The sequence below is a fragment of the Rhea americana genome, unplaced genomic scaffold (assembly GCF_003343005.1).
Source record: "Rhea americana isolate MKP2758 unplaced genomic scaffold, rheAme1 scaffold_99, whole genome shotgun sequence".
NCBI classification, from domain to species: Eukaryota; Metazoa; Chordata; class Aves; order Rheiformes; family Rheidae; genus Rhea; species Rhea americana.
This window is the reverse complement of record NW_028187188.1, coordinates 413,895-426,263: the sequence shown is the minus strand read 5'-3', so window position 1 is coordinate 426,263 and position 12,369 is coordinate 413,895. Positions and strand designations below refer to the sequence as shown.

The following is a 12,369-nucleotide window of genomic DNA, read 5'->3' as shown; positions in this document are numbered from 1 at the left end:
TTTCCTAAGTGAAAAGTATTAATAGTGGCAGTAAAACATTTGATAAATTTCAGAGAGAAGCAAATTTTTTTAGTTGAGATCTGAACTTAACAATTACAAAAATTATTTCTGGATTTCCCATTGTTATGCTGCCCTAGAAGTGTTCTGTCTTCTGTACCTAGTGAAGATCAGAGAAAGTAACACCAAACATGGAAGGAGTATGAATAGTTACTGAACTCAACATCTTATGAAGTTACAGCCATAAAGAACAAAATAAAATCAAAAATTTCCAACTCAAATGTAACTTCCRTGTTCACATTTGGTTGTGAAAACTGGAAATCTACAAAACATTAAAGACTGGAAATGCGATGCCTTTGAAAGCAGGTGCCTACAGAAGATGCTGGGCATTGGATGGAAAGTTTCTGCACCAATGAAGGAATGTGAAAGATCAGCAAATAGCACTCTTGACTGAAATCAACATTTTCTCATGCACTGCAGATGCTAACACATCCTCCTCGGTGAAGCTGTCAAATGGAAACCAACTGGTTTGAAAAAGATGCCCTGGCGACTTTCACGAGAAAACCTGAACAGAAGCTGTAGGTAGGAGTGCTGAGTGGATGATCTGAACACCATAAAGCAGAAAGTAAGTGCAGGAAGTAACGGGAAGCCTGCCAGCAGTTGTTCAGGAAGTCTGTAACACAGTGTTATCCTCCAGGAGTATATTCAAAGAAAACAGTGCTGGAGTATATGGCCATAACATGTTTTGTGGCAAAACAAAATAGTATAAAGTAATTGCTCATCATGGGGAAAAAATGTATTGCATGCAAAAGAAGTCTTAGGCTAATCCTTAAATTTGCAGTTTCAAACATGAAGTTAAAATTTCTGTGTATCATTTAATGTTTCCTTGAGTTATGTTGTCTCTGTGTAGTTTAACAAATACCAAATTGTGCATCTTGGCCAATCACATCTACAATGTAAACATAATTATTTTAAACCTTCTTCACTGAACTTTAAGTGATTTCCAAATTTTCTAAATCCCTTTTGGGAATGGGGTCTTGGCTTCTCACTTAAACATTTTTTGGTGTAATTTGCCTTCAGATGTTACCAGCATTTTTATACACAAATGTGCAAACTTAAAGATTTAGTCCCTCCTCCCAAAATCTGTGCAAAGGTACAACTTCAAATTGGAAACTACTTTTAAGAATTTAGCCCCATGTATTTTCACTAGTTTTTCTTAAAGACTGACCTGACACACAGTTGATGAAAAGCAGCTAGATGGCAAGGAAATTCTTCTGCTTGTTTTGAAAGGCATGTGCTAGCCTTTGCATTTTAGTTACACGCCAGACATTTTTCAGAGCCAGGTGCTGAAGGCTGGGATTAGTGGGCATTTTCTGCCTCTTCCACTGAACATATCAGAGCCAAAAATAACATTCTCAGTAGATTTTCAGATTGCTCATCTGTCAAATCTGGGTTTGTCTGCTATTACCTCTTGAATCTGAAACACAGCGTGACTGGACTAGCAATAATATTTTTTTGGTTACTGTAATGATTGTGTCCCAGAAGGCCTGTGACTTAAGAGAAAACCTGTATTTCTTTCTTGCCTTCATCCTCTCATAAAGTCCTTTCTTGTGGGCCATTCTTTAGGATAACTGCATTTCTTTAATAGGTACCACGTTTATAAGACACCTCTTAATAGATATGAATTAGTATCTAATGATATAAAGCAACAACTGATACTATTTTTTATTTTACTTCCCTGTACAATATAATCAAACTTTTGTTCACAAAATCCAATAGTATATAGTCCTAATATATAAAGTATATAAATTTTCAACATATTTTTCTCCAGGGCATAACTGGTTTACTCTTTTTTCTAGTTCTCTTAATAAAACAGATTCTAAGCTGCAAAGCATAAGTTATGACTTATTGTATTTTTCTCTGTTTAACCTGCCATACCAGAGCTGATAAAATCATAAATGGATCAATTCATACCCATTTCATTATATCACAAGTCTTTTTCTTTAAACAATAGATTAAGTTCTAACTAGTCTCATGTATGTCCTTTGAATTACGATGATGATAATGTAATCTAATGTAATTCTTTATTTTCCTCATGTAATTTCACAGCTTCAAGTGGTATTTGTAACATGTGCTTTTTTAAAAAATACTCTTAAACCAAATAATTCTTTTATTTCTTATAACATAGGTTCTGGTTCCAAAACAGAAAACATCATGAAAAAGTAGTAATATTCAGTAATATATCAAGTATAATTACGCAAATGTAGCTGGTATTTAATAATGTTGTTTTACTATAGTATCTACTTCTGAGGCTTTCTGTTGGTCAGGAAAACAAACATACCTTCCTTGTATCTTTAGTGGAACATTTAGTTCCACTTGTAAAAAGAGGCAGAACGTAAATAGTTCAGAGAATGTTCCCCTGTAAGTTCTCACGGAAAAACAAAACAAAAAGACCTTTGATTTCAAAGCTGGTAATATGGCAAAAATTCAGTAAAAATATCTGAGCCCACTTACAGCTTTCCTAACTATACAATAAGAACGGCCGTGACCCCTACGCAAATGGTGCTGGGTGCAGACAGCTATTTGACATTTGTGTGTTGGGCAGASGGTAGCCTGAAGCCCAGAGATGAGGGAACTTGCTCCCTATTCTGCAGTGAATGCACGAGAAGGTCTGTCTGCACTTCTTGGTGAAAAATACATCCAGGTTTATCTACTAGAGGTCCCCTTCCTCCAGTTTCCTCCTGTGGATTTTTCTGCAGACTTTTATTTAATTTTTTGCTTTTCAGAAATTATTATAAAGTATCTACAAGATAAGCTGCGTATTTCTCCAGCTCATGGAGGAGGGAGGGAATTGAGAAAAGGACCCCAAAATCATGTTTGTAAACTAGTCTCAAATTATAATGTAAGGAATTACATTATATTAAACATAAAATTAAATTTCATTTTGTAATGCATAGTTAATCTTATACTTCTTTTTCTGAACAGAATCACAAAACCCTGCAGAACCTCAGCACTGAATTCGGTGACAAGACGTTTCCTCATCCCTTTTTGCCTTTTCTAATTGTTATAATTCTTCACTCCGTATTACTGTGAAGCAATCTGCTTCCAGATCAGCAAAATTTCACTCTTGATTGTAATGCATCAAGCCATGCCTACACAGAAATAATCCAAATTGTACAGAGCAGGCAATAGAGTCATTTGTTTAATACATAGTTTTAAAAGAAAATAGATGCAATGTAAGAGATTCTCTTCCTGCTTCTGTATTTCATTCAGTGCATGACTGATTCTGTTTCTTTGCTGCTGACATCGCTTACAGATCATGCACCACAGGCTTCCTTTAAAAATCTAAAATAAGAAAGTTTAGCAATTAATACTTGATGAGTGGAGAGAGATAAGCATTTGTGTCTTCCTTTATGGAAGTATGGTGGACAGACCCTCAGCTTGTGTGAATGAGGAAGATCTACTGAGGTGAATGGAGCTGTGCTGATTTACAGTAGCTGGGAATCTAAACTCAGGTCTTCATTACAGCTGACCTTATCTGGGCAAATCCCAATTATGCCAATTGACCTCACTGGGAATGCTGAAAGAAGTCCAGAAAATAAGGTATGTTGTTCTTGTTTTAGAGCGTTTCTAATACGTATTTTTCTCTTATTCCTCTTTCATTGTTGCATCTTTCATCCTAAACTCCTTGGTTTTATYTTGTGCTTCTATCTAGTCCACGTAGTTGTACATGACTGGCATCAGCCGGAAGTGCTGGTGACAGATAGGTACAAAAATATCTGCATTAATAAGAATAAACATCTCTCTAAACAGTGTTTCCTAAAGAAACCATCTGTGCAGGATTTTCAGTCCTGGGTCTCAGATGTGAAGGGCTATGCAAATATCTCCCTAGACAAATAGTACCTAAAAATAATTGATTTTGGCTTGCCAAATATTTACTAATAGTCATCACATTCAGCAAACTACTCGGTTCACCCTTACACCTAGTACAGCATGTGYGTATGTATATGCCTTAATTTGGTTGATAGAACAACAGCAGATTAGCTCGGAGGGCTGGACAAGGGCTATCATGTTCCACAGCACTACAGCCTGTCTGGGGTTGTCAAAGGATTGGTTGTCAAAAGCAATGTAAGGAGAAAAAAAGAGCGTATTAAATTAAAGAAAAAAAAGGATGAACAACATTCATCAGAGTTCTTCAGTCTCTTTGTATGTGGTATGCAAAATGGGTACTGAAAGAAAGCAATTTGTATTGTTTTAACATACTGAGAGGTTAAAAGATTTTATGTGAAGTAAATGAAACTGCAGTTGTCCCTGTATTGTTACAGATGAAAGAAATTAACTTATGTTTCCACAGCAACCACAACTCTATGTTGCATGTATGCAGTCAGAAATTAAAAGCAGTATAATATTCTCTGAAATATTCATAAGCACATGCAATATATCCAGGTAAAAGTTGAGGGAATTATACATTTTTATTTCCTTTGTTAAAATCATAATATTACATTAACACTGGGTTTGTTTGGGGTTTTGGTTGGCAGTAGACAGGAATGGGTTGCATCAGTATATTAATAAAATAATAAATTTTATGTAAGTTAAAATAGTATTTCTACGTCTAAGTCTTAATGAAGTGAATAAAACTAAGTTCTGTGATCTATGATACCACCACAAACTCTCAATGAAATCACAGACCTCTATGATTCTCTTAAAACGTGCTCTATTCCCTGAATGGCTTATTTTTCTAGTGTTATTCTAATGTGTTGATTTACTGAACTATGATCAGAATTTTAATTTCATTAATATAATCATACACTTGAGAATGTACTAAAGGATGTACTAAAGGAAAGCAGAATAATTATTTCARAAATCTTATTTAAGTTTTTTTTATTAATATATAATTTATTATAATCAGGTTACTAATTATTACTATATAATCTCACCTGTTCATCTTTCAAGGTTCTTTGGTGAAAGCATTGCTATTTTAATGTTAAGACTGCTATTTTAGTATTATGTGGAGACATAAGAAATGGAACTTTCACATATAAAACATATTCCACATTACCTACCTAGACATTATTTAATTCTACCTTCAAAATAACAGACTAGCTAGGAATCAGTCATTATGGTGTTACTCCAATGCCCTCTGGGGACCCTCTGTACAGTATGAATAGGTTTTGGAACAGTCCTGGCAAATTCCCTGAAGTTGAAAAAAGAAATGGGGGGAAAAAAAGTCTGACTATTAATTCTTTAAAATTTATTTTAATAATGGCTTATTGTCCAGTCTTCCAAAGGTGAAAAATCTGGGAGAAAGTAAATGATAGTGTATCTTTGCACTGTAGCTCATTGGTTCTCCTGCTCCAATTCATTTCAGGCAAATCAATTTATTTAAATAGTGATATAGATGAGAGAAAAATGTTGAATTGACAGTATCAAAAACTGTTTCACAAAAAAAACACATTTTTATATCTCAGCTTGGATATTTGACTTTAAATTGTTTAAATTATGCTCTCTGAAGAGTGCAGAAGTCCCTCTTAGGCCATTCTGTCATGTTGTCTTGCTTTGTTATTGCTTCATGTGTTACTATCTATTAATGTAAAATTTTGTTTGCTATTTCTGTGAAATGACTGGCTGTTAATGGTATCCAGTATCTGTGATCATTTAGCCCTAAATGTTGCTTGATATATTCATACATACATACATATATATATACACACACGCACACAGACATATATGGATATGCATTTAGGTATCTGTGTGCGTGTGTGTGTGTATATATATTTGTGTTTGTGTATATACATGTGTTAGTGTACATATTTGTGTGCATATATATTTATGTGTGTGTGTATATGTAACACACAGACAAACACACTTGATACACAGTGTACTTGACCAAAAAAAAATCCACATATTAAAATTAACTGGATGGATGAGGACTATGGGAAATGGTATTTGTTAGCTGCTTGGTCAGAGGAAGAGTAGATACAATATATTGATAGGCCAATAAGAACTAAGAGACTACGRTGTTTGTAAAGTTGACTCCATGCTATAACTACTTGTTAAACCAATTTATTACATGCAATTTACCAAGTAGTCTCTGATGTGTTTTGAACGTACTGCAATTCTTACAAATTTACTCCAAAGAAGAAATACGTCTTATTTCTATGAGCAAACTGTCAAACTCATCAGACTGTCTTGAGAACTAAAGCCTGTTTTCCAAAGAGGCTCAGAAAAATTTAGATATCAGAGTGTCTAGCTCACTTGAAAGGGAATTGATACATAGGCGCCTAAATCACCACCAAGCTTTTGAAAAATGTGCCCAAATTTCTAGACCACCTAATGGATTTTTTCCCCCGAACTATTTTAGACTAAACCCTCTTGCCATTTTGGCTTTTCCTATTCCCTTAACTGCCTTATGATTACACATGCTGTCTTAAAAATCTATTTTGGTAATTTCTGCAAGCGATTTCACACTCTCCTTTTGCTCTAGACAAGCATTTCTTACCTAGCTTTGGATGCGTATCTGACCACTGGCAAAGTTTACTCGCTCTTTACCACAAATCACAGGCAGAAATATGAGCATATGGGTGCCTAGCCCCCAACTTTGTAGCTGTACAGTATTAATCTTTGTATCACAAAATTTATCCTCTTTGGGGATACTGTCAAACTAGAAAATGAACTACATAAAAATGGAAGAGTCAGTGTAATTACCCAAAGCTGGAACCTTTTTCTCCATTATACAGGACAATTTACTACTTTGTTCTTTCAAATAATACATACGTCTTCCAACAATTTACTAAGGTTCTAGGAGGGGGACTAGATGTTTCCTTTTTTCTCCCCAAAGAAAAGGATTTCTTTGTTCTCTGAGCATATAGACTTAAAGGATATCATGTTATATGTCTTTCAGGAATTTCAAAGTATGCTCAGGGAACTAAAAGGCTTGAATAATAATAATAAAGAAAAGAGGTGATAGTGATTTTCTACTTTTTGTAAAAATCTGCTCAAGTCAGGAATGACTGAACATTATCACATGATTTTTGGTCACCTTGGAAAAGTATTCCAAAGTGCATCACATTTGAGGGCAACCCACTTAGAGGAGTTTCAGCATAGGAGGTTCGCAACGGCCTCTGGAAATTAATAGTTCTTACCAGAGGTTTTAGAGTTGAGAAGTGCCTAACCCATGTACTGGGGAGCAATGCCACAATGTCTAAGAAATTCTTGCAGGGAAAATGAATAGATGACAGATAAGATGATTATTTTCTAGGCAGGAAAAAATATGAAGAAAGAATGGTTATACAGGAAGAAGAGAGGGTACAGAAAGTATCTTGAGGGAAAACRGATACAAGAAATGGCAAAAAAAGAGATACTAGGTTTAGCGGCAAGTGAGAAAAGTGTGAAGAAGAACAGGCAAAGAGGAGAAGTCGAGGAAGCAAAGTGAGTTTTAAAGTATTTGTTTTTAAGAATATTTTTTGCCTCTTGTGAATCCAGCACAGTACCCTTTGAGTGGAGTGATCCAATTCTACCTCAATCACAGAGAGCTCGAAAGATGTTTAGATATATAATATATCACAGTTCATCTGGGTTATATTCACCTTATTGACTGATGCCCAAAGAACACAGTAAACTGTGGGGAGATTATGGTGATATTTTGTGAACTACCTAAAAGACAGAGCTCAAAGTCCTAATAATCTGCTTATCTGATTTGACAGTGATGAGAGCAGAAGAGACAAGATTTTGGAAGAGCTGAGCCCTAGACTGAGACAGAAAGGAGTCATCTGCTTGCAAGGAAGAATCGGTATGTTTGTTTATACATTAGTCAAAATCACATTGCATCTGCCAAACTTGTCCCAAGGACATAGCTATACGACTTCACAGGCAAAATGATAAACTCTACTATTTACACAAAGTACTTCATAATGCTGCCTTTTTTTTCTTGTTATGTATCTTTTAAGTATGATACTGTCCAGTGAGTAAAAGTATTGGAAATACCTTATAAATAAACCCATAGCAAAAAGTATTTATCATTTAAAAAATACATTGGTTAAAAAAACAAATATTTTATCTCCTGGATAACATCTCCTTGCAAAATAATTGGAATGAAAAAAACAGCACCGTTAAATGCAGACACTCTTATAATCTATCTTGATGTCATATGGATGGGACAAACTTCTACTGTGAAAAAACTCATGAAATATTTTACACCAACAAAGCCAAAAGGCTGTGATTTATAGAACATCATCATGAGGGTGAAACAGGACTTTTTAGGAGTACTGTTATTTACAAAGGACCAACATTGGTTTTAAAGAAAAATTCTAATCAGAGCTTGTATCTGTCCTAAATTTTTTGCATTGGAATTGTATGTAATTTTTTTCCTCTAGCACCATCTGAAATGAAGAGACAGTCAGAAAAGTCCTGTGAACTGTCATCTTCATTTCTAATACCTGTCTGCCTATAGGCAGCGGGGACACAAACTTCATAGCTTTGGGAACAAATGACATCTTGTTCCATTCTTATCAAGTCATTTTTATTATCAAACTATCTATCAATTTAGACTAGTTTTGGACATCCAACCTATTTCTGCTAATTGAAATAACTGGATTTAAGAAGCATGTGATCAGAAGTGTGACAGAAAAATACATTACAAAGTGAATGGCAAATTATTCTCCTTTTAACCAGAACTAGCAAACAGCTCCCATATCCCTCTCAATATCCTACCACGCTCTTTTGCCCATCCTTGTCCTTTGTTTCTAAAGAGACAAAATCCTCACTCAGTTGGAAAATTCTTCATAATACTCGAAAAAGACCTGGACTACGGCTGTTCCAAATATCCGGGTACTTACCACTGTTGTCATTGTGACCTGAAGGTCACACACATCATGGGTTAAAAAACTCCCAATCTCAGAACAGCCAATCTAGCAGACCACTGCTTGAATCAATCTTTCTGTTACATTTTACTACCTTGATTTTCATCCACTGTTCTTGTTATATTATTTAAAATTTGAAAGAACTATAAAACTTACTGTTTTGTGCCAGAGCTTGAAGCAGACAGTCCAAGCATCCCTCCAAGCTATCTGCTGTGCTGTCAGTGGCTGTTATCTTCAGCTTTTTCAAGGCGTCACTTAGATTATCTGCTTGGTTAACACAAAGAAAAGAGAAATCAGCGTCCTCATCAATCTGGTAACAGCTTTATAGCCTCAAATTCAAATAGTTACTGTAAAGTAAACTAGATCCTATTTCAATGAAGAAGGAATCTATGTCTCTATTCTGAAGATATAAAAACCCAAGAGTCAAAGGTTTTGGATGAAATTAAACTTTTCAAATTTAAATACATATTTATCATTCTTCATCTCAGAGGAGGATGCCAGGAGGCACTTTATGAAATACCACTGAACAACAATTTAGCCATCAATATTCTTTCAGTCTAGTTGGCTTAGAAAACCAGCAGCAGTATCTTTGCTTCCATCCTTATATGTGGATGGAAGCAAAGAAAATATGATGAAAATGAGCACATCTTGCATTTTTCATCAAGAATAGGGGAAAGTAACCGAAAATCTATACKATTCCTTCTTGGCTACACATTCACAAAGCCCTAGTGCTAAGCCTACAGCTTTGTAAGTATTATGCCATTATCTACCATAATCTTACGAGCACTACTGTTTATATGAACCGTGTTACTATTTATATTCAACTGATCCATAAAAAATATACAGAMATATTCTAGAAATAAGGAAGTCCTGTTGTGTATTGCAGATGGTAAAATAACCCTTTCTTCTGAAAAAAAAAATCAAAACCATATAGTATAAATCTCAACAGATGCACATTTATTCTAGAAGTTGGGGCAGTATCACTGCTACCATTTCAAGTATTCTGTTTATTCACAAGCCAAAGTATAAGTGTTAACAGCTGCAGTGTAAGTCTCTCTGGTTTGCCCGCTGATGACTAGCCTCACTCCGAGTGGACTATTCTTAAAAAAAATCGTAAGTGCTGGTACAGTTTCCATGCCAACTCTGTCAGTAAGCAGAAATTGTTACTCAAAACAAATAATGTTAAATAGCATCTAGTCTAGCTGTCTACTGTTCCCTGGTGACTAATCAGAAAGCCCTGACCCGAGCCGTGCAGTACTGAAGACGCAGTTTCCTTGGCACACATCACTGGCATCTTCTGGGCCGGAAAGGCTGCCAGCGCAGCCTTGGGAGCTGGGCAGTGGTGGAGAAGCCCCTCGGCAGGAGAGCTGCTGTGCCAAGCCTCCTCCCTACCTGCTTTTATATGAGACGGTGCAAAGGGAGCTGGCATGGCCAGAGCTTGCCTTACGCTCAGTGTTTTTGCCTCAGAGGCACTGGTGGCTAATACAAACTATCCCAATGAATGCACAGCAGGCATACTATRAAGAGAGTGTTATCTCACTTATTGAGCTGCTCTGCCTCTCAGTCAAAGCTATGAATTTTGTCCCATTTCTGTTTTTGATTAACATACCCTTTTGTAGCCCAATATCCTATCTAGATAAAGTACGATGCTTTTCTTTTTTTTCAAATTCTCAGGATTTCAGTATGAAAATTGTCATGGAATGGGTTATTAGGCAGAGAGTTTATTCCCATAAAGTGCATGTTCCCAGCTACACTACAGACAGGAATAGCATCACTCTGAAACGCTGAGAGCCAGCAGCGGGCAGGCAACTCTGAGAGCGCCTTTGGGGCAGCTGCATGGGATGCTGCCCGCTGAGACTTCCAGTCTGCCTCCTTGGCACCCCTCCCCGCTCTGCTGAGCTGCTGCCTCACGGCACAAGCTAGCAAGAAAAAAAAAAAAAAATTCATTGCTTCCCCTGGTACCGACTTATGTTACCATCTCGCAGGCTTGTTGCAGCACGCTTTTGCAGGACGCTTACTGAACGGCATTCAACCAACAATAGAGCCAAACAGGTGCTGAAAAATCACGTTGTTTTAATACGTTTTTCAGGGAGTAACATTGGAATTGTCAAAAGACACAGAGACAGGGTATCCAGTGAGCAGCCCCAATAGCTACAATTTTAGACTGTATGTTCCACTTCCTCTTTCTCTTTGTTCACCCACTTTCCTCCCTTGAGCTTGCATTTAATGTGGCTCTAACTCTCTTCCATCCTACAGGCACTTCCTGTCATCTCCCTATATACATCTGTATCAATTAAACAGTGCAGAATTTGGCAACGCACAGCTGAGAGAAGCTCTTATATACTGTGAGGGTATACAGAGTCAGACAGTCTAAAGAAGAATTTCTGTGTAATAATACAAACAAACCTTTATTACTTTCCCATCTCCTATAAAAGTTCTACTTTTACTGCAAAGTGACACGATAACAGATTTTGACTTTTCTTCCTATAGTATAAATTGTGAATAATTAAACCGTGCCACAGAGATCAGAATCTGGATCTTTTAGCTCAGAACAACTGTCAACTGATAGGAAGACCATGAATAACTGTGAACTAACCTACCCATGAACAATGTAAAGAAGAAAAGCTATAGCTGGGTCGAATGGAAAAACCAATCTCTCATAAGAGAGATATTTTAACAGCACATGAATTCCACATCATTCATGTGAGAAAGTGATGTATTCATGTCCCAGATAGTAGGAATGCTCCAGAAATAATTAATGTACTGTAAAAACTTTGTTTGTTATTGGTTAGAAGCATCCATACGATATACTTGAAAATATATATTTTTAAACAACTGATCTACTACATTGCCATGAAAGCCACATACTCAGTACTGGCACAGAGTAACAAGGAAGAAAACTTGCAACACTATGTACTCCAAGATAGCTCAAATACAAAACATTTTATCTTCCTTTGACAATAAATTTGAGGCTGTCTCCATAACACTGTAAACTGTGCTGCAGGAAAGCAGGGCGTGCCTCAAGCAATGCAGTGGGTAACAAGAATCCTGTCTCGTGCAAAGCCTTAGACCCTCCATGTCTCAACGAATCTTTCTTTAAGAAGATCAAAAAGATTGATCAGATTCATGGGTGGATGAAGAAGTCRTGTGTTTTACAAATAATTCTGTGGTTTGTCACAGAAGAACAGGGAAAAATAAGTAGGCACCTTTCTATTAATTGCTAAATAAAATCAAACAATTATCTCATAATTAGGAGCTCAAATGATAGAAAACTGAAAATTTATGGAAAATATTTCCATCCTAGGAAGGCAAAGGTAGGTCCTTTTTCATTCCCTCAAAAATATTTAAATTTGGTATTTTCATCAACTTGGTCCTGCTAAAAAAAAGATAGAAGGCTTCACAGTCAATGAACAAACATAAAATTTAAGTAATTAAGTATGAATACAACCATATATTAAAGGAAGGAAGGAAGCATTAAAAGTAAACCATTCAAATGCAGTGAGAAATTTCTTGC

The 12,369-nt window shown here is 36.1% G+C and overlaps 1 protein-coding gene across 3 annotated transcripts in view; it reads right to left on the bottom strand.

Moving 5' to 3' along the window:
* Positions 1-12,369, bottom strand: part of RAP1GDS1 (Rap1 GTPase-GDP dissociation stimulator 1) — a 104,623-nt gene that overhangs the window by 58,477 nt on the left and 33,777 nt on the right. For 2 of the 3 annotated variants that reach the window (XM_085325635.1, XM_085325638.1), the window contains exon 2: positions 9,012-9,122. In XM_085325635.1, the coding sequence (XP_085181761.1) occupies positions 9,012-9,122 (111 nt within the window). The remainder of the gene's footprint in view (positions 1-9,011; positions 9,123-12,369) is intronic. The other variant, XM_085325636.1, reaches the window with a different exon arrangement.